At 38.6% G+C, this 21801-nt stretch overlaps 1 protein-coding gene across 1 annotated transcript in view; it reads left to right on the forward strand.

Annotated features, from left to right (window-relative positions):
- LOC148096978 (uncharacterized) overlaps positions 1-21457 on the forward strand; it is a 196728-nt gene extending 175271 nt beyond the window's left edge. Inside the window, exons 9-22 of the mRNA XM_087833614.1 lie at positions 518-700; positions 776-870; positions 963-1071; positions 1184-1275; positions 1420-1535; positions 7338-7468; positions 8185-8280; positions 8377-8481; positions 8620-8734; positions 8793-8845; positions 18370-18534; positions 19157-19261; positions 20906-21010; positions 21389-21457. Coding sequence (XP_087689740.1) covers positions 518-700; positions 776-870; positions 963-1071; positions 1184-1275; positions 1420-1535; positions 7338-7468; positions 8185-8280; positions 8377-8481; positions 8620-8734; positions 8793-8845; positions 18370-18534; positions 19157-19261; positions 20906-21010; positions 21389-21457 — 1539 coding nt within the window. The remainder of the gene's footprint in view (positions 1-517; positions 701-775; positions 871-962; positions 1072-1183; positions 1276-1419; positions 1536-7337; positions 7469-8184; positions 8281-8376; positions 8482-8619; positions 8735-8792; positions 8846-18369; positions 18535-19156; positions 19262-20905; positions 21011-21388) is intronic.
- The last annotated feature ends 344 nt before the right edge of the window (positions 21458-21801 follow it).

The following is a 21801-nucleotide window of genomic DNA, read 5'->3' on the forward strand; positions in this document are numbered from 1 at the left end:
TGTTAATGAGGTTACTGATAGTGTACAATAAAAGCTACTGTGTACATTCCTCATGTTTCTGTAAGCCCTTAATCATTTTATTACTGCATATTGTAAGATTCAGACATGAAAACAACAGAGAGCCATTAACAGTTACATTCTAAAATTTAAGCTTTTTAAAATAACCTGTAATCTTAATCTTCCTCTACTAGGATTTCGATACTCAAATCACTACTATAAGCCTCATTCATACACAAATACATACAAGCACATTGTTTGATGCCTAAATGCATGTAGACTGCAGGAACCAGCTGTAAAGCCCCTGATCTTCGAGAAGGTAGTTTACCCAGTCTACCCCCTGAGCTACAACTACCTGGTGGAGTGTCTCTGTTGATAAGGTTAATGGTGGAATAAGATATTTTCTATGTTGCATTTTGAGTATTTAAAACGATACAGTTCATAATTTATTTATATTAATATATAATATATAGTTATTATGAGTAGATTTTTTCGTATCTTTCATTTTTGTATCTTTCAGCGCGAGGAGATTTCTGTGAAGATGTTTGATTACTTACTGAGTACTGGTCTCCGTTCATCAATGAAGGAATATGGTCTGAATGTGGATGGTCAAATTGAAAATGACCTGGTGTTCATCAAGGAGATGATCCGAGGACATCTGAACACTGATGAAACTCAAAATCAGGTTTATATCAGTTTCTGTGTAAAAACAGTGAATTCAGTTCTTAGTATTGCTGTAGGATTTGATGTCTGTGCTATTCGTCTGTTTTTTTCACAGTTCATGGGTCGAACAAAGGACAAGTACTTCCTCTATGAAATTGTGGAAAATGAGAAAAATGGCATTGATGTGGACAAGTTTGACTACATTGCCAGGTGGATCCTGTTAAAGAGACCAGTTTTTAACATAATAAGTTACAATGTATTATTTTGATTTCTTAACATATTTCCACATTATGTCCTCTCAGAGATAGCTACTATCTGGGCATTCAGAGTAGCTTTGACCATCGCCGCTGCCTCATGTTTGCCCGGGTGTGTAGGGTGGGTAAGAAAAACCACATCTGCTTTAGAGACAAGGTATTGTTTTGGGGGGGGGGTTTGTTTTTTTTTTAGTTTTCATAAATTTCAGTGCTTTATTTCTAATATTTTATGTTTAGTTGCAACTAAACTGTAGGAATACTTTAAATAGGAGGTGAGCAATCTGTATAGCATGTTCCAAATAAGGAGCTTACTCCACAGAACAGCCTACCAGCACAAAACGACCAGGATCATAGAGGTTATGTGAGTATCTGCTCTTACAATATACTTGATCATTTAGCATGGTCTCCTGAATATAGCATATGTAATTTCTGATTATATTGTAAAAAAGTAAAATATTGAAAGTTAAAGTTTCTCAAAGTAAAATATTGAAATTGTTTATTTTAGGATCAAAGATGCCCTCTTACAAGCAGGTGAATGCATCCAGATTGAAGGCTCAGAAGGAAAAATATTCAGTTTATCCACAGCTATAGAAGACATGGAAGCCTACACCAAGCTCACAGGTCAGTCAGCAATTATTGTCTTAACTCATGTTTTAAACTTTGCCAGTAGATGGTCATATTTTGCTGTTGCCTTTTCTAATTGTGGAGCAGTGTATGTTTATTTTTTAAAGCACTACAAAAATGTGCAAATGTGTAAAATGTGAGAAGTTTAAAGCTGCTTTTTTGATAAAGACTAGAAAAGTGTTGATATTGACTGATTTTTGCGATAATTAAGCAGCTCAAGGGCCTGACATTTTTTATTTGTCTCATAGATTGTGTATTTGAAAAAATACTCAACTCCCCCGAGAGGCCTGATGTAATGATTCAGATGCTAGAACACGAGTTGAGAACAGATCCCTCCATCCTGTTCAATGACTCAAGTCTCTCACCCACCAAAGAAAACATGGAGACCTACAAAAAGATGAAAAGTCAGTGTTCTACCACTCAAGATTGAAGAACATTAAGACACTTGTTTGTGCCATGTTTAAAATATATGTTTTTAATAACATCTGGAGTTCTGTATACGTATGTTAGCAAAAACAGGATCCAAATACAGGACGAAAGGGAAAAAATAGCTCTGATAAACCTATTGGTTGTTAAAAGGAAAATGCTGTGGAGATAAGCATGATAAGGAAAAACCAAACAGTAACATGAGGAAACAGGACCATCTGTAGAAAGCTATTTTAATAAACTCAGAGTTTAACTATGAGCTCTGAGTTAGCTTATTGTGAGTACCATCACCCTGAGTAAAATGTGCTTGGGTAATGAAAATGATTCATGATAACAACAGAATAATAATGAACATTGCCTTCGTGTTAATCCAGTGGACCAAACAATATAATTTTGTGTCACTGTGGACTATCAGGTTCATCTATTAAAAATAGGAGATGTGTCCTTTTAAAATTAGAATAGAATAGAATAGCTCTTTAGTGTCATTTTACATGTACAACAAAATTGTGGGTGCTCCACCCCAACTGTGCAGAAATAAAATGTAAATAGTCAGTTCATAACATATAATAAATAACAAACAGAAAATTATATACAGTGGGCCATGCGTGGCCAACCTTTTAAATGCAGATTTGACATGTTTGTGAGTGTACACTATCCAAAACCTAGTGATGGTTTACTCATTTTTTCCAGTGGGAGGCTGTAGCTCAGGAGGTAGAGCAGGTCACCTACTGATTGGAAGGTTGGTGGTTCAAGCCCTGGCTTCTCCAGTCTGCAAGAGTGTCAATGTGTATGATTGTAGTTAGGAATTGCAGTTTAGAGAAAGTGGGTGAATGTGGCATTTTGTATAAAGATTAGAGATAACTCTTTATTGTCATTGCACAGTCATACATAGTACAGTAGTACAATGAAATTGGAAAACTGTCCTACGTCGGCACTACATATAACACAACACGACACGATATGACACATCACAATGCAACACAAACAACACAACACAGTATATTAACTTAGTAAATACAAAAAGAAGAATACGTGTATGTGTATTGCACACTGTTATTATTGCACATTAATTATTATTGCACCTTGTTATAAATATAAATATTATTATTGTTATTGTTTTAAACATTGTTACCTCCCCCCTAAAAAAGTCCAGGGAGGTAGCCAATCAGGTCAGCTATTTGCATTGATCAGGGCTATTGCCCTGTTGTAAAAGCTGTCCTTGAGTCTGTTTGTTCGGGACCTCAGCAGCTTGAACCTCCTGCCGGACGGCAGCAGCTTAAACACCCGGTGTCCTGGGTGTGTACAGTCCCGTAGAATGCTGCGTGCCCTCTTGAGACAGCGAGTGCTGTACAGGTCCTTCAGGGAGGGAAGAGGATGTCCAATGATTTTTTGGGCCATATTGATGACCCTCTGGAGTGCCTTTCTGTGTGCTGTGGTGCAGCTGGAGAACCACACACCGATGCAATATGTCAGCACACTTTCAATGGAGCAGCGGTAGAAGACGGTCAGCAGCTCCTTCTACAGGTCCATTTTTCTGAGGATTCTCAGAAAGTGGAGATGCTGTTGGGCCTTCTTTAAGACCACAGAGGTGTTAGAGCTCCATTGGAGGTCTGTGTCTATGTGCACACCCAGAAACTTGAAACTGGAGACCCTTTCCACGCACTCCCCGTTGATGCTGACAGGCTGCAGCTCGGACTTCCTCCTTCTGAAGTCAACTACCAGTTCTTTTGTTTTTATGGTATTGAGGTCCAGGTTGTTATCTACACACCAGTCTGACAGCCTCTGAACTTAAGCTCTGTATGCCGTCTCATCTCCCCCTGAGATGAGCCCCACCACGGTGGTATCATCTGCAAACTTGATGACTGTGTTGTCTGGGTGGGAACTAACACAGTCATGTGTGTACAGAGTGTACAGTAGAGGACTCAGTACACAGCCTTGTGGAGAGTCGGTGTTGAGGAAAGATGAGGCCCCACTCTAACTCTCTGTACACGGTCTGAGAGGAAGTCTCTGATCCAGCGGCAGGTGGTAGAAGGAAGTCCGATTTCCAGCAGTTTAACTATTAGTCTGTCCGGGAGTATCATATTGAAAGCAGAGCTAAAGTCAACAAAGAGCAGCCTGGCGTAAAGGCCCTGCACTTCCAGGTGAGAGATGGTGGTGTGGAGCGTTGTAGCAATGGCATCTTCAGTTGATCTGTTAGCTCTGTATGCGAACTGGAGTGGGTCGAGTGTGGGTGGCAGGCAGGACATGATGTGACGTCGGACCAGTTTCTCAAAGCACTTCATTATAACAGGTGTTAGAGCAACTGGTCGGTAGTCGTTGAGGCTGCTAATGTTAGTACGCTTTGGCAGTGGGACAATTGTGGCTGACTTTAGGCACGGCGGGATGCAGGACTGGGACAGTGAAGTGTTGAAGATCTTAGTGAAGACCCCAGCCAGCTGGTCTGCACACTCTTTTAGGACCTTTGCGGTTACCCCATCTGGTCCAGCGGCCTTCCTGGGGTTCACTGCCCTCAGTGTGCGCCTTACCTCATATTCCTGCACTATGAGGCTTGGGCTGTTGCTGCTGTCCGATGTTTTTGCTGCTGCTGCCTCTGGTCCCTTCACCTCAAAGCGTGCGAAGAAGTGGTTCAGCTCCTCCTTAAGCGCCGCGTTACCCTCAGTCAACGTGGTATTGCAAGGTTTGTAGTTGGTTAGGTGCTGAACTCCCTGCCATACCTGTCGTGAGTTGTTCGTGCTGAAGTGGTCTTCGATCCTTCTCTTGTACGCTGCCTTGGCCTCTCTGATGCCTCTTTTCAACTCAGATCTGGCTGCACTGTAATGCATACCATCACCGGATCTAAAAGCGGCGTCACGTTGCTTCAGCAGGACCTGGACCTCTTCAGTCATCCAGGGTTTTTGGTTGGAATACACCCGGAGACGTTTGTCCACAGTGACACTGTTGACACAGAAGTTAATATATGAGAGCACTGATGTTGTGTGCTCTTCAAGGTCCTGATGTTCGAACACGCTCCAGTCCGTGTTTTCAAAACAGTCCTGCAGCTGATGTGATGCACCTTCTGGCCAGGTTTTCACAGTTTTTGTGACTTCTCCTAATGGGAGTGTATGCAGGGATCAGCAGCATGGACATGTGGTCTGACAAACCTAGATGTGGTAGAGGGGTTGCTCTGTAGCCTTTTTGGATGTTGCTGTAGGCTTTATCCAATGTGTTTTTCCCCCTCATTGCACATTTAATATGCTGTTCAAATCTGGAGAATACTGACCTTAAATCAGCATGGTTGAAGTCCCCAGCTATAATGTGCACTGCGTTTGGATGGGAGTTCTGCTGGTTGCTTATTGTCTTGTGCAGCTCCTCCATGGCCGAGTTAGCATTAGCATCGGGTGGTACCTACACGGCTTTTACCATGACAACAGGAAACTCGCGAGGTATGTAGACGGGTCTGCACTTCACAGTCAAATATTCCAAATCCGGGGAACAATGGCTGTCTACAGTCTTTGTGTTTTTGCACCAGCTGTCATTGGTGTAGATGCATAAACCCCCTCCTTTGATCTTACCGGAGTGGCAGTTCCTGTCATGACGGTGGACCGTGCAGCCTGCTAGCTCAATAGCCGAGTCCGGAATTGATGGCTGCAGCCAAGTCTCTGTGAGTAATATTATGCTGCTGTCCCGTACACACTTTTTGACTGCAATCTGTAATCTCAGTTCGTCGATTTTGTTGGTTATGGACCTGATGTTGGAGAGGAAAATACTCGGAAGCGGTGGCTTAAATGGCTGTTTCTTTAGCCGAGCTAGTGGGCCCGCCCTGCAGCCACGCTTTTGCCTCCTACTCCGACTGTAGGTGGACTCTACTCGATGTATAATAATAAAAAACACACACATCCACACAGATACACGTAGAAAAAGTAAAAAACAAAACACCGAATGTGAGGAGCAGTGAGCCGCTGCGTCTGTGCGCGCCGCCATCTTTACTCCTGGCACATTGAGTAGTCCGGGAGAGTAGGAAAAGAGTAGGAAAGCGCTATATATGAATCAGTCCATTCACTGTCTGAACAGAGTTTCGTCATGTTACTTTTGTACTATTATGTTCCAGCACATGTTGTTATTACATGGCTTGATTAAGGTACACATTAGGCTGACATCTGGGAGGGCACAGGACCACCAGTGTGTCTGCAACTGGCCATGTGCTGGCCCATTTCTGGGTCACCTCTGGCAAACCTGGTCTGGGCCACCAAAGGGCCTCTTTTAGTTTTAATATGCCAACAAGTTTTGTTGTTTGTTTTTTCGTTTTTAAACATTTTCTTCCATGCATAACATCAATAAGTTATTTTAGGTTAATCATCGTTTCAACAGCAGGCTTGTCTTTTAGCTGCAGCTGCTTCTGTGTCAAAATAATTTTTCTAATATCAAATATATTTTTAACACTTAAATCAAAAGTCTTTTTTGGTTGTAGAGTAGTCTTCTCTGTGTTAATTTTATGTTCTATCAGTTTGTTTCCATCATCTAATTCTGAACAACAGTCATGATCTATGATCTTAGTATTCAACACTTGTCTTTTCTGGGGTGGTTTGAAAATGATTGCACAGGTGAATATTTTTGTTTTTAACATGACAACCTTAATATCTAAGGTTGTCATAGATGTTGACAACATACTAAGCAGTGTCAACCTGTAGCACTAATGGTATTGTCAGTATGGTTATAATTTTCTTCACCAGTCATTGTTTTCTGTTTGGTTTGACTGACTTGAAAAACTTGCTCACTCAGAGCAACAGGCTTTTCCCTTCTCTACATCTGAATGTTCTCTGAAAACAGGAAGCGGTTAGTAGCTGAATAAGTTCATCATCACAAAAGTTATTAGGTGAAAAGTCACTTAGACATGTAGATTGCTTAGTGATCAATAAAAAGGGCACATCTCATGAAGCTGATCACTTTATATGCAATTTTTCCTCTGACAATGGCTGAAACACAGAACTGAGTGATTTAAGTCAGGATGTGACCATTGATAGTTGTTTTAAACTATCTCTGTCTGCAATGTGTTTAATAATTCCTCCAATCCCATCACACAACCTTTTTTCTACTGGTTTCTGCAACAGATTGCCTTGTGCCAAAACATGTGCCATACGTGTTTTGTGAAAACATCAGCTCTACATACAGTTCTATTATTTTGAGTATTGACATTTCAGATTACGTTTCAGTCTGAACTAACTTTACAGGCTTTGCTTATGATAATAGAAAATAGGGGAAATCGGATTTTACATTAAGTGGGTTGCTTTCATTTGTGTAAGTTTTGCTGTGCCTCTCTTTATATTATAAATCACTTTTCTTAAATACTTATTAAATGTTTTAACTGGCAAATCTTGGATTCTGTTTGTTCTGCAGAGAATATTATTACAGAAGCCATCAACTCATCCTCCAAAGAGATGGGTGAGGCCAAGAGGCTTCTATTAAAGATCGTCTCTCGACAAATCTACAAGTGTTTGGGCAAAATGCAGTCTGAAAAACTCACCATGGTGTGCAGTAATCTCTTGTGTTTCTGAGCTTCTTTACACTTTCTGACTGTGGCAATATCAATGCACATTTTTAATTGTTTAAGGGTAAAAAACTGGATATTGTTATTAGAATTTTGTTAATCATTAGAAAATAGAAGCGTTAACTGCAGTTTAAATAATTTGAAATGAAACCATCATCAAAACCATTTATTACAAACAGCACAACTCAACACTCAACATCATACCTTTCACATCACACCTTTAAGGTTTTGTGAATGGTTTTGTCATCCGTCATGAACACATGACAAAACCATGTGTTTGCCTGTAGTTTATACATTTTAAGTTCCACTTTTTTGGAACACATTTCATTATTTCTGTTCACTTTTACACAGAATGATTCATCAACACTGCCAAGCTGCAATGTTTTGACATAAATTGCTGGCTATTTTCAGAATGTTTAAAACAAAAAACACCCCCCCCCCCCCCCCAAAAAAAGAAAAAAAATGAAATAAATAAGCAGAGCTAATTTTAAATACATTATTGAGGCAGATAAATCCATTTCAATAAGAGTGAGAAGATTATTACATAAGATCTTCATAAGGACGTTTATACTGACATGAACTAAAAGTACATTTAGCCTGTGATGTGGACATGCTCTTACTGTGTGTGGACAAGATGGGCTACATTTCAAATCTCTTGTCCCTCTTACTTCTCACTCTTTCTTCTACCACCATTAGCAAGAGATTGATACTTGGAAACAGGAATTGGCCCGAGCATGCCCACCTGGGGACAATCAAAATGTCACAGTTACAGCCAACGACTTTGAAATTGTGGTGAGTTTTTGATCATCATTCGATTTGTACGATATTTACCTCTGCTGTGAAACCATGTTTTTGTATGAAACAGGCTTCTTTATAACTTTCTTTTAGCACTTTGCCATGGATTATGGGATAACAGAAAAAGAACTCATTGAAAATGTATTTTTCTACAAAAAGAATCAACCTGACAAACCATTCAACCTCCGTGAAGATGAGGTCAGAACCAAAACAATGAATTAAAAAAGTTTTGATCTTGGTATATTTCTATATGTTTTTTGCTGTTTGTGTGTATATTTTTAAGACAACCTTTAGGACATTGTTATTTTAAACTTTATCTCTCATCATTCTTGTCAGGTTTCTATGCTTCTCCCAAAGTGCTCCTCTGAGCAGTTCATAAGGGTGTACTATAAGAACATCGATGAAGAAGTCGTTGAGACTGCCCAGAAGCACTTTGATAAGTGGCTCTCAGGTAATTTCTCTGATATCTAACGTAAAATGTACATGACTGGTTTTTGTTTTTTTATCAGAGGTGATGACCAGCAGTACTCACCTGCTTTCATATCATCACAAACTAACACAGGTGGGGCTTGCAGGTTAAAAGACAAGGACTGCAGCTAATGCTTGTTCTAATCTATCATCTAAAGTATATACTGGTCATTTTCTTGTTAATTATGAAGTAAACCTTTGACAAACAGACACTTATAAATGATCAAGTGTCTGATAATAATAATGGGGATGCTGGGATCGAGCCCTTGTTTATAACATTTGTTAGCTATTCAAGCTTAAAAAATATCTAGTATAACATTAAAATACCTAGAATTAACTGTTATCAGCTACAGATGCTAATAACAGATCATTTCCCTGCTCAAAATTGAAGTTTGCATTAGGCACTCTGTACTTCTCTCCTTAATACTAATGGATAATTCTGTCTTTATTTAAATTACAGACAAAATGCAGCAGTAATGAAAAATGAAGCTGAAGATGGCTTAAAATGAAAAACATGAAACATTCAGTGACTCATTGAGATTGAGGACTCTAAAATAATGAATACATACTTTTAGTCTGATCTTTTTTTCTTTTATATTAGACTTCTGAAATTTGTAGCTTTATGTGTTTTTTTTTAAAGTGATTGAGTTATAACATAAGAAAAATGTGCAAATATTTAAGAAGACTCAATTTACTTAAAGTACCATATGTTATATATCAGATAATGGCTATATTCATGTCTTATATGCTATAGTGGAGGTTTGAAAAGAGGTAATTACATTGATCATGGCTGTACATGCTGTAAAACCCAAATGACATTTGTTATTTTATTATTTTAATTTGATTTTCTGGTTGGATGTCTGATTTGGAGAGTGTCATACTAACAAAAAGATGAGCGGCAGAGTTGAAGATGATTTTCACTGGGAGCGACCAGGATGAATGGGATTAGAAATGAGTACATCAGAGAGACAGCTCAGTGGTTTGAAGACAAAGTTAGAGAAGCAAGCCTGAGATACTCTGGACATGTGCAGAGGAGGGAAAATTGATATACTGGACAAAGAATGCCGAATATAAGGCTGTCAGGTGTGGAGGAAAAGAGAAATATAAAAGAGAAGATTCATGGATATAGTGAAGGACATGAAAGACAGTTGTTTGACACAGGAGGCAGCCAGGGATGGGAAAGATGCAGGCACATGATCCACTGTGGTGACCACCTTAAGTAAGCAATGGAAAGAAGATGACCCTTTGATGAGAACTGACCTCAACATCATAAGTTCATTCTAAGGTCTACTTCTTAAATGTGTGGATTTTCTGTTGTGCAGTCTGCATTTTATCTAATAGTTTGAGATCTTAACTCTTTGTTTTGATGACTGGGAAACTTTAACAGGTGTAAAAGCAGTCTACTTATCCCTTGTGTGTCCCATTAGCTGGAATTCACATTTATTTAGAGAAGGATGACCCACATTGTGAGACTTCAATTAATCCTTAGAAAATGAAAGATAATAATACAAATAGAAATAATTTAAAAAAAAAACACTTGGGAGGTTTAATTTGTTTATTTTTATTTGTTTTTCACCCGCTGTACATGTAATGGAAAATGATTCTTTGCAAAAACTGAAAAAACAATAAAAACAAATGCTTTCTGAATTAGGGTCAAGATCACATTGTAATGCTTTTTAAATCTTGCTTGTGTCAATAACTACTAGACTGCAGAACTCTAAACATTTATTTGTGTAATTTAAAGTACCACATGGGCTGACACACTGAATCAAAACATAGATTTGAGGGGAAATGTACAGCTTTCACACACATACAATGCCACCTGAAATAACTCTCATTCTATTTATTTATTTTTAATTAGCTTTTAAAGGACTAACCTAAAACAATAAAAGGAACAGGAGGCAAATGTATATACAATGAAGTGTCAAGTCCATGCATAGCTGGACTGGCAAATGCCCGGTGGGCCGATGGTGATTTTTCGTTTTTATGGGCGGATGGTTTTTTTTTTTCTTTTCGTTTTTTTCCATAACGGTATAAACACTGCACATGTGTCAAAGTCAAGGCCCGCGGGCCACATCCGGCCCGGCGTACATTTATATCCGGCCCGCGAGATCATTTTATATAGATGTACTATTATTGTTATGCATATACAGTGGGGCAAAAAAGTATTTAGTCAGCCACCGATTGTGCAAGTTCCCCCACTTAAAATGATGACAGAGGTCAGTAATTTGCACCAGAGGTACACTTCAACTGTGAGAGACAGAATGTGAAAAAAAAAATCCATGAATTCACATGGTAGGATTTGTAAAGAATTTATTCGTAAATCAGGGTGGAAAATAAGTATTTGGTCAATAACAAAAATACAACTCAATACTTTGTAACATAACCTTTGTTGGCAATAACAGAGGTCAAACGTTTACTATAGGTCTTTACCAGGTTTGCACACACAGTAGCTGGTATTTTGGCCCATTCCTCCATGCAGATCTTCTCAAGAGCAGTGATGTTTTGGGGCTGTCGCCGAGCAACACGGACTTTCAACTCCCGCCACAGATTTTCTATGGGGTTGAGGTCTGGAGACTGGCTAGGCCACTCCAGGACTTTCAAATGCTTCTTACGGAGCCACTCGGGCTCGGGCGGTGTGTTTTGGATCATTGTCATGTTGGAAGACCCAGCCTCGTTTCATCTTCAAAGTTCTCACTGATGGAAGGAGGTTTTGGCTCAAAATCTCACGATACTTGGCCCCATTCATTCTGTCCTTAACACGGATCAGTCGTCCTGTCCCCTTGGCAGAAAAACAGCCCCATAGCATGATGTTTCCACCCCCATGCTTCACAGTAGGTATGGTGTTCTTGGGATGCAACTCAGTATTCTTCTTCCTCCAAACACGACGAGTTGAGTTTATACCAAAAAGTTCTACTTTGGTTTCATCTGACCACATGACATTCTCCCAATCCTCTGCTGTATCATCCATGTGCTCTCTGGAAAACTTCAGACGGGCCTGGACATGCACTGGCTTCAGCAGCGGAACACGTCTGGCAGTGCGGGATTTGATTCCCTGCCATTGTAGTGTGTTACTGATGGTGACCTTTGTTACTTTGGTCCCAGCTCTCTGCAGGTCATTCACCAGGTCCCCCCGTGTGGTTCTGGGATCTTTGCTCACCGTTCTCATGATCATTTTGACCCCACGGGATGAGATCTTGCGTGGAGCCCCAGATCGAGGGAGATTATCAGTGGTCTTGTATGTCTTCCATTTTCTGATGATTGCTCCCACAGTTGATTTTTTCACACCAAGCTGCTTGCCTATTGTAGATTCACTCTTCCCAGTCTGGTGCAGGTCTACAATTCTTTTCCTGGTGTCCTTCGAAAGCTCTTTGGTCTTGGCCATGGCGGAGTTTGGAGTCTGACTGGTTGAGGCTGTGGACAGGTGTCTTTTATACAGATGATGAGGTCAAACAGGTGCCATTCATACAGGTAACGAGTGGGGGACAGAAAAGCTTCTTACAGAAGACGTTACAGGTCTGTGAGAGCCAGGGATTTTCCTTGTTTGAGGTGACCAAATACTTATTTTCCACCCTGATTTACGAATAAATTCTTTACAAATCCTACCATGTGAATTCATGGATTTTTTTTTCACATTCTGTCTCTCACAGTTGAAGTGTACCTCTGGTGCAAATTACTGACCTCTGTCATCATTTTAAGTGGGGGAACTTGCACAATCGGTGGCTGACTAAATACTTTTTTGCCCCACTGTATATATATATGAGGCGCTAATAATATACAAATTACAGATCCCATAATGCAGCGCTGCAGCCTCCTTGCTGAACGCTAGGCTAACTGGGAACATTCCCGCGTCAATCAAGTCAAACTTCTGTTATTCCGAAGTTAGCCGCTCACAATGGTGGAGAGACAAGTTGATTCTGAAAGCAGAGCCTTTCAGCGCCAGAGGGTGACTGAATATATGTTTACATACATTGCTGGTAAACCCATGTGTCTTATTAGTGGAGCTAATGTGGCTGTAATTAAGGAATTTAATTTAAGGGCACTACAAGACAAAACGTCAGGATAAGCTGAAAACCTATATGCAGAGCAGAAACTACAGAAAGTAGAAGAGCTAAAGAAGAATCTGACATTTCAGCAGACTTTTTTCACCACAGCAAAATCACAAAGTGAAGCTGTTGTGAAAGCAAGTTTTATTGTAGCAGAGGAGCCAAATCAGCCCAGTATACTCTGAAGAGCTAGCAATGTGACAATGTGGCAAATGTGAGCCTGAGCAGAAATACAATTGCTGATCGGGTTTGTGAGATGGCCACTGATTTAAGAACACAGTTGTGTGAAAGAAGCAAAAACTTTATTGCATACTCTCTTGCTGTGGATGAAAGTATAGACATGATGGACATTGCACAGCTGGCCATCTTCATCCTTGGAGAGGAATATTGGACATTATATCGATGCACGGGACAACGACAGGAAGATACATTTTTTTAAAACGTATGTCAAAGTGTAACCGACATGAAACTGCCCTGGGACAAACTTGTTGAACTTACAACAGATGGAGCGCCGGTGTTGTGCGGTGAAAAAAGCGGACTAGTCGGCAGGATGCGAGTAAAGATGCAGGAGGAGAACTGTACCGGTGAGTTAACAGCATATCACTGCATCACACACCAGGAAAGGCTGTGTGGTAAAGTCCTAAAAATGGAGCATGTAATGATCACCGTAACGCAAACCGTAAATTTTATCTGAGCTAAAAGTTTAAATCACTGTCAATTTCAGTCTTTTATGTGGGAAATAGATTCAGAGTTTGCCGACATTCTCAATAGAGTTTTTGAGCTCATCAAGGAAATCTGTCAGTTCATGGACATGTATGATGCGGTGAAGGCATTTCAAGTGAAGTTGTCACAAATGCACCAGTGCAACCTGCCTCACTTTCCCTGTTGCCAAGTAATGTTGAACCAAGTCAGCGGACTTTGATGAACTGCACCTGTGCAGATTCAGATGGAGCTGCAGTGTAATGATACACTCAAGGCAAAGTACGACACTGAATGGCCCGCACAGTTTATTAGTTCCATTCCTGAAGCAACGCCCCAGCTCCGTCTACATGCGGCTCCAACCTTGTGTGTGCTTTCATTTATTTTTTACTGTGGTCAAGTGAGACCTCACTTACGGAGTCACAGTCAAGCTAGCCGCACCGAAAATGTTGTTGCACTACTCTTACGCATATTACGGTAGAGGTGCCGACTGGCTTAGAAACGCAGTCTTTTGTGTCCTGACACTATTTTACTTCACAATCCACTCCCAGTTTTGGTTCATCTCCACTTTCCCCCCTGTGATCCACAGCCCAAATTACTGTATGATTCAGAGAAAATTAACAATAAAATTTACCTAATATACTCTACTGTACTTTTAATATCCTGATCTTTGAGCTCAGATTACAGGAAAACTGTAAGAGGTGACGCAGATATTTCACTGGATTCTGAATCTAGGCCATCTCCACTCTTCACCCTGTGATCCACAGCCAAAATTTCTGTACGGATTTCCAGAAAATTGATAGTAAAATCTTCCCATTTTGGTTTACTGTACTCTACATATTCTCATCTTTGAGCTCAGATTACAGGAAAACTGTAAGAGGTGACACAGATATCTCACTGGATTCTGACTCTGGGTGACCCCCACTCTGCACCCTGTGATCCACAGCCAAAATTACTGTACGGTTTTTGAGAAAATTGTTAGTAAACTTTCCACAATTTACTGTACTGTACTCTATATATTCTCATCTTTGACCTCAGATTACAGGAAAACTGTAAGAGGTGACGCAGATATTTCACTGGATTCTGAATCTAGGCCATCTCCACTCTTCACCCTGTGATCCACAGCCAAAATTACTGTACGGTTTTTCAGAAAATTGATAGTAAACTTTGCACAATTTACTCTACTGTACTCTATATATTCTCATCTTTGACCTCAGATTACAAGAAAACTGTAAGAGGTGATGCAGATATTTCACTGGATTCTGACTTTGGGTGACCCCCACTCTGCACCCTGTGATCCACAACAAAAATTACTGTACGGTTTCTGAGAAAATTAAATCCTAATCCATTACCGAACAAAATGAGATCATTGAAGTATTTGCTTAACTACAAGAAATTTCTTTCCACACAAAATTTTAATGTTTCAAAATGTCATTCACACACCACCTCAAGTAGCAACTTTAGTTTTAGACATTATTTATTCAGTGGTTAATCACAACAACAGTCACCTTAAGGCACTTTACATAATAAGTTAAAACTTACAATAATACATACAGAGAAAAACCCAACAATCATATGACCCCCTATGAGCAAGCACTTTGGTAACAGTGGGAAGGAAAAACTCCCTTTTAACAGGAAGAAACCTCCAGCATAACCAGGCTCAGGGAGGGGCGGCCATCTGCCTTGACCGGTCAGGGTGAGAAATTACATTTCTCAGATTACTGATTTCTCATATTACTACTACACAGTTTAGATATATTGTTATTCATTATCTGTCATTACACAAATCAACCCAAAAAATCAAAAAGGAAATACTTAAAGTACGTGCACAAAGCAAGAATGTTATACACATTGTGTTTTACACATGTGTTCCTCAAAACACCAATAACAACTATAAGCAGATTATTCAAGTAGCTTTCACTGCATGTGGAATTAGGTTACACAAAGCACACACTTCCACTCTGTCTTCTGAGCACTGCTGAGCTGTTCATTTGTCATGTCCAGGCATTCAGAATGGAACCAGCGGTTGCAGTTATCACACTGGATCTGTAAACAAAAAACATATGAACTTTCATAAACACATTAAGTAAATAATTCTATGTTTTAATCAATTACAATCCTTAAAGACACAAAGTCAAATACTTTGTTGTAGATAACATAAAACTACTTTTAAAAATACTATACCCAGTCAGTGATGGAGGGTCCTGGATTAGGTGGTTTCGCCGTTGCACACATGGCACAGGTGGTGTCGCTGTCAAATACTAAAACATAATATATATATATATATATATATATATATATATATATATATATATATATATATATATATATATATATATATATATATATGTGTGTTAGTGTTCATCAGTTTGACACAAATAAATATGTCCATTTGAAGAAGATATTACACACCGAAGGCCTCAAGTATTGTCTGTGCAAATGTCCTTCGTGCCTGGGCCATCTCTTTTTTTGTCGTCAAAAATGTCATTTCTGGTTTATTTGGGAATGCTTCCATTACTTCTTTGGCCATCTGAAATCAAAACAAAAAATACAATTTAATTGAAAACATCTGCAAAGGTGTGAAACTGGATGTGGGTCCCAATCAGCCAGGGTTTGGGTTTTCTGATGGGGATGAATGAATGAAATCACTGTTAGTAGGACCTTTACATTGCAAATCTTGTATTCTTTTTTAATTATTGATATAAATGTTTTTTACAAAGGTCCTTGGCATTTTTTATGACATGGCTCAAACATCGATGAAGAATGGGAATGTTGAATTGCTGTGCTGAATGCTGGCCACTCAGTAAGATATAGTACTTCTGCAGCAGATCCTCTAGACTTGTTCTGCAGAATGTCATGGAAATGGATCGGAGGAGTACCAGGGATCCATCACACATGAACATGGCAGGCCTGTTGTAGGCCCGATTACCAAATGCTCTTACCAGATCAGTCTGAAAGGCCTGCAAGAAGTATCACAGGGTGAAGAGTGGAGATGGCCTAGATTCAGAATCCAGTGAAATATCTGCGTCACCTCTTACAGTTTTCCTGTAATCTGAGGTCAAAGATGAGAATATATAGAGTACAGTAGAGTAAATTGTGGAAAGTTTACTAACAATTTTCTCAAAAACCGTACAGTAATTTTGGCTGTGGATCACAGGGTGCAGAGTGGGGGTCACCCAGAGTCAGAATCCAGTGAGATATCTGTGTCACCTCTTACAGTTTTCCTGTAATCTGAGCTCAAAGATCAGGATATTAAAAGTACAGTAGAGTATATTGGGTAAATTTTATTGTTAATTTTCTCTGAATCATACAGTAATTTGGGCTGTGGATCACAGGGGGGAAAGTGGAGATGAACCAAAACTGGGAGTGGATTGTGAAGTAAAATAGTGTCAGGACACAAAAGACTGCGTTTCTAAGCCGGGCTTCACCCATACCGTAATATGCGCAAGAGTAGTGCAACCACATTTTCGGTGCGGCTGGCGGTGCGGCTAGCTTGACTGTGACTTCGTAAGTGAGGGCTCACTTGACCGCGGTTATTTTTTCTGGGGGTTTTGGCAGCATGTTCATATTTCTAACTTGCATAATTTTGACAGGATATATTTTTATAAAGAGCAAAATATTTAAAGTTAAAGTTGTTTTTTTTAAGTACATATATATATATATATATATATATATATATACATATATATATATATATATATATATAGTATTCCTGTTTTTATTCATATTTTGTGGAGTTTATATACTGCTGGGCGGGTGCTATGATGTTATTGATGTTGAACTTGTTTTATCTTATTTTATTTATAAGGTTAGTTATTAGAGTTTCCAACCATCCCGTAAAAAACGGAATTGTCTCGTATTCAGAGAAAATATTGCGCGTTTTTCGTATTGAGGTGAAAAGGAACACAGTTTGTCCCGGACAACAGCTACAATGGAAAAGACACAAAGCTGGAGTTATTCTGTCTTTGCTGCACAGCTGCCTCTTCTTCTCTCATGCTCTCCCCTCCCTCTCCTGTTTCTACTTCAATCATGAAACTGATCAGTGATCAGCTGATTTTGCCAGTATTTTCCCACATTTTCTAGATACTGTACCAGTACTGTGTGTAAAATGCCATTAAAAAGTCAATTAAGTTTAATTCTTTCTCACCTGTCTTTCTGTCTCCTTTCACTTTTTAAAGGTTGCCATGTTAGAAAAAATATTTTTGCCCTGCCATGCTGTTTATTGATGTGGCAAATGAATGGTTTATGAAAAATATATCTAAATCTGTCATCAGTAATCAGTAATGATCATGTCTCACCTCTAGTCTTCTCTGTTTTAATTTCATGTTTTCACCATGTGTTCTAGATAGTTTAGGAGGTTAACTCGACCAAGCAGTCTACTTTCGGGTACTGTTTAGAATACCAGAATAGGGAGGATGGTGTAGGTTTAAGTTTATTAGACTGATACATATATACCAACAAGACAGTGTACATCACTGTGACAACAGCGTTTGTTTTCATTCAAAGGCTTTATGGTTTTTCCTATAATACTTGGTGGGCCGGTCTCTAGTCAAAATGCCCGGGCCGATTTTTTGTCCCAGTCCAGCCCTGGTGGTGACGTCATTCGGGGCGACTGGAATCGATAAGGGAATCGTTTGCAAAAATGGCAAACAATTCCAAGGAATTGAAACAGTGGGAACCGGTTCTCAACAAGAACCGGGTCTTGATACCCATCCCTAGTTGTCATACATTGTATATTGTTGTATACTGGCTTTGTAAAGCATATTGTGGCTGTTATTTTTGAAATATGCATTAAGAGAATTTTAATCTGCTTGGTTTCTTTTTAAACTTTCAACCTGTCACTACTAAAATGCATGTCAGTGTATTCTTGCAGCATGAATTTGCCTCCATAAAGACGTTTGATTACTTACTGAAGGAAAATGGCCTGAAGGCAGTGATAGAGCAGTACGGGCTGGAAATAAAAGACAAAAAGGAAAACGACCTGGTGTTCATTAAAGGAATGATTGATGAAACTCAGAAAAATACATCTCCGCACAAGGTACTGGTCAGTTGTCACTGGTCAGCCTAGGCTTGTTGTAGTCAATGTTGCTTAAAAACACTATTTCAATCCATATTTAGTCTTTGATCATTCATCAGCAACCAAACTCACAATATCATTTTCCTTAGTGGAAGCTGGGAAAGTGTGTTGAAAAGAAAACTAAGCTGCTGTTGGATAAAATTAAATAAATATGCCAAATTATAGGTTGGCATCATGTGATCATGCTTGCTGTGTGTTTTCTGCACTGAATAAATCATTTTCTTCATCCTCCCACTTTTCCCCTTTCTCAATTCTAGAAAAAAGAGGAACCGAAAATGTCAGGGGTAAGAATGAGAACAGCTCATAAAACAAGATTAACAAAACAATAATAATAACACACATGTTGTCTCCTCCATCCTTCAGGAGATGAGGGAAAGTTTAAAAAAACTGGTTAAAGGTATTCTTGAGGGCGGGGAAGGCGAGTTTGAAGTTATTGTGAGTTTTAATAATTAGTCAAACTTTTCTTAAAATCTTGATTTTATTTATTTTTGTTAATTTTATTTAAAAGATGTTTCCAAGCTCCACAGGGCCGCTATTTACATGTAAATACAAACAAATGCCTCTCTGTGACATTTCATTTTAGGTTGTTCCTTTGGATTCTGAGAAGGAAGACAATGACCCCATCAGTAAAGCGTTTTTCTATCGCAAGGATAACCCTAACAAAGCAATCCCAATCGCCGAATCAGAAGTGAGAATTACAGCCTTGCTTTCCATGTGTCGTGTGTTCTTTTTTTATGCAGCTCCATAAGACAACATTGGCTGTGTAATATGTCATTTTTATGCTGCTGTCCCTGATGGCAGGTGTCCAGGTTTCTTCCACAGTGCATGATTCATCAACAAAACTTACTATATAATTTTCTTTACTTGAAGCTGGACGAGTGTGTTGTTGAAAGGAAAACTAATAAGTTAATCATAGCCAAGCTGCTGCAAGGGAAAAAAAACAAAACAAAAAAAAATACAAAATCAGCCTTATTATAGATTCATGACAGGACAACTGGTGTTAAGAAAAATTAAGAAATTAAGAAAAACAGATTTTCTTTAAACATTTGGTTTCGAGTTATTGTGTTTTCTGCACTGACTAAATCCTTTTCTCCACTGTCCCGCTTTGCCCCTTTCCCAGGTCAAGAAAAAACATAAACAGGAAAAATTGGAGGTAAGAATGAAAACAGCTCATAAAACAAGATTAACAAAACAATAATAATAACACACATGTTGTCTCCTCCATCCTTCAGGAGATGAGGGAAAGTTTAAAAAAAATGGTTAAAGGCATTCCTGAGGGCGGGGAAGACGAGTTTGTGATTATTGTGAGTTTTATTAATTCATCAAACTTTTCTTAAAATATTTTTGTTTTATTTGTTGTTCATTATATTTTAAAAAATGTTTTCAACTCCACTGGGCCATTATTTACAATGTGAATATAAACACAGGCCTCTCTGTAACATTTCATTTTAGGTTGTTCCTTTGGACTCTGAGAAGGAAGACAATGACCCCGTCAGTAAAGCATTTTTCTATCGCAAGGATAACCCTAACAAAAAATCCCAATCACCAAATCAGAAGTGATAACTACAGTTTTGATTTCCATGTGCCGCGTGTTCTTTTTTTAATGCAGCTCCATAAGACAACATTGGCTGTGTAATATGTGGATGAGTGTGTTGTTGAAAGGAAAACTAATAAGTTAATCATAGCCAAGCTGCTGCAAGGGAAAAAACCCAATACAAAATCAGCCTTATTATAGATTCATGACAGGACAAGTGGTACACTACCCTATCACACAGTCTACTGGGAACTAGGAAGGCATACAATACCACTTTTCAAGAGTCATTTTCCATATATGTACTAAAACACCAAGCTGCAAATTAATATTTATTGTGATGAAGTTTTGAAACAGCTTGAATTTTGTGGGTGACAAAAATCCTGTTTGAAACTGAGAAATTAAGAAAACGAAAACATTTGGTTTCGAGCAATTGTGCTTTGAATAAATACTTTTCTTCTCCCTCCCATTTTTCCATTTTCTCAGCTCGAGAAAAAATACAAAAAGAAAAAATTGGAGGTAAGAACGAGAACAGATCAGAAAACAAGATTAACAAAATAATAATAATAACACACATTTTTATCACAATCCTTCAGGAGATGAAGAAAGATTTGAAAGACAAACTGAGTGAACGCTTTCGTGAAGACAAGTTTGAAGTTTTATTAATTCATCAAACTTTTCTTAAAATCCTGATTTTTTTTTGTTCGTTTTATTTAATAGATGTTTTAAACTTCCACTGTTTACATACTGTTATTTACATGTGAATATAAACACGGGATTCTCTGTAACATTTCATTTTAGGATGTCACTTTGGACTATGGGATGGAAGACAATGACCCCATCAGTAAAGCATTTTTCTATCGCAAGGATAACCCTGACAAAGCAATCCCAATATCCAAATCAAAGGTGAGAACTATACCCTTAATTTCTATGAGCTCTGTTCTTTTTTTTATGGAATCTCCATAAGACAACATTGGCTGTGTTATATGTCAGTTTTATGTTGCTGTCCTTGATGTCAGATGTCCAAGCTTCTCCCAGAGCACTTTTCTGACGAGATACTTAGGGTTTACTGGAAGAACCATGAAGGACTGCAAGAAAAAGAGAGAAAAAAAATAAAAAAAATTCTTTCAAACCCAGTGCAAGGACTATGGCTTTGAGGTACTACTTTCTTAATTCTATTTAATTGCATTGATTGGTATTACTAAAAAATAAGCCTAATGATCACAGTGTAAGCAGGCTTCATAACTCTGATGTCTTGTTATTAATAATAACCTTTATTTATAGATACAGATTGCAGAAGAGCATGATGGCAATGACAGCCAAACTCCAGGACCAGTCGATCTGAACATGTGAAAGATTCAGATATCAAGTTTTTGTGTGACTGTAAGGATTTTAATATAGGAGATTTGGATCAGAAAAGTTATGTAGTTTGGGTATTTTCCATTTTTTAATTTAAATGTTAGCTATATGATTTGGTCTAGATATGAAATGTTATCAAAATATTACATACTGAATGACTTTTAATTGATTTTTTTGATTGATAATAAGTGATACTAACTACTTCCTTCAACATGTATCAATATGAAATAAGCTTTTGATAATCTAATATTAATTATTTAGCGTAATGTTCCAACTACATATTGCACGTTCACTAGAATCAAACTAAATAGAACGCCTAGTTTCGATACATGCAATTT

The sequence above is a fragment of the Neolamprologus brichardi genome, chromosome 20 (genome assembly GCF_056152115.1).
Source record: "Neolamprologus brichardi isolate AB-2024 chromosome 20, ASM5615211v1, whole genome shotgun sequence".
Lineage (NCBI taxonomy): Eukaryota > Metazoa > Chordata > Actinopteri > Cichliformes > Cichlidae > Neolamprologus > Neolamprologus brichardi.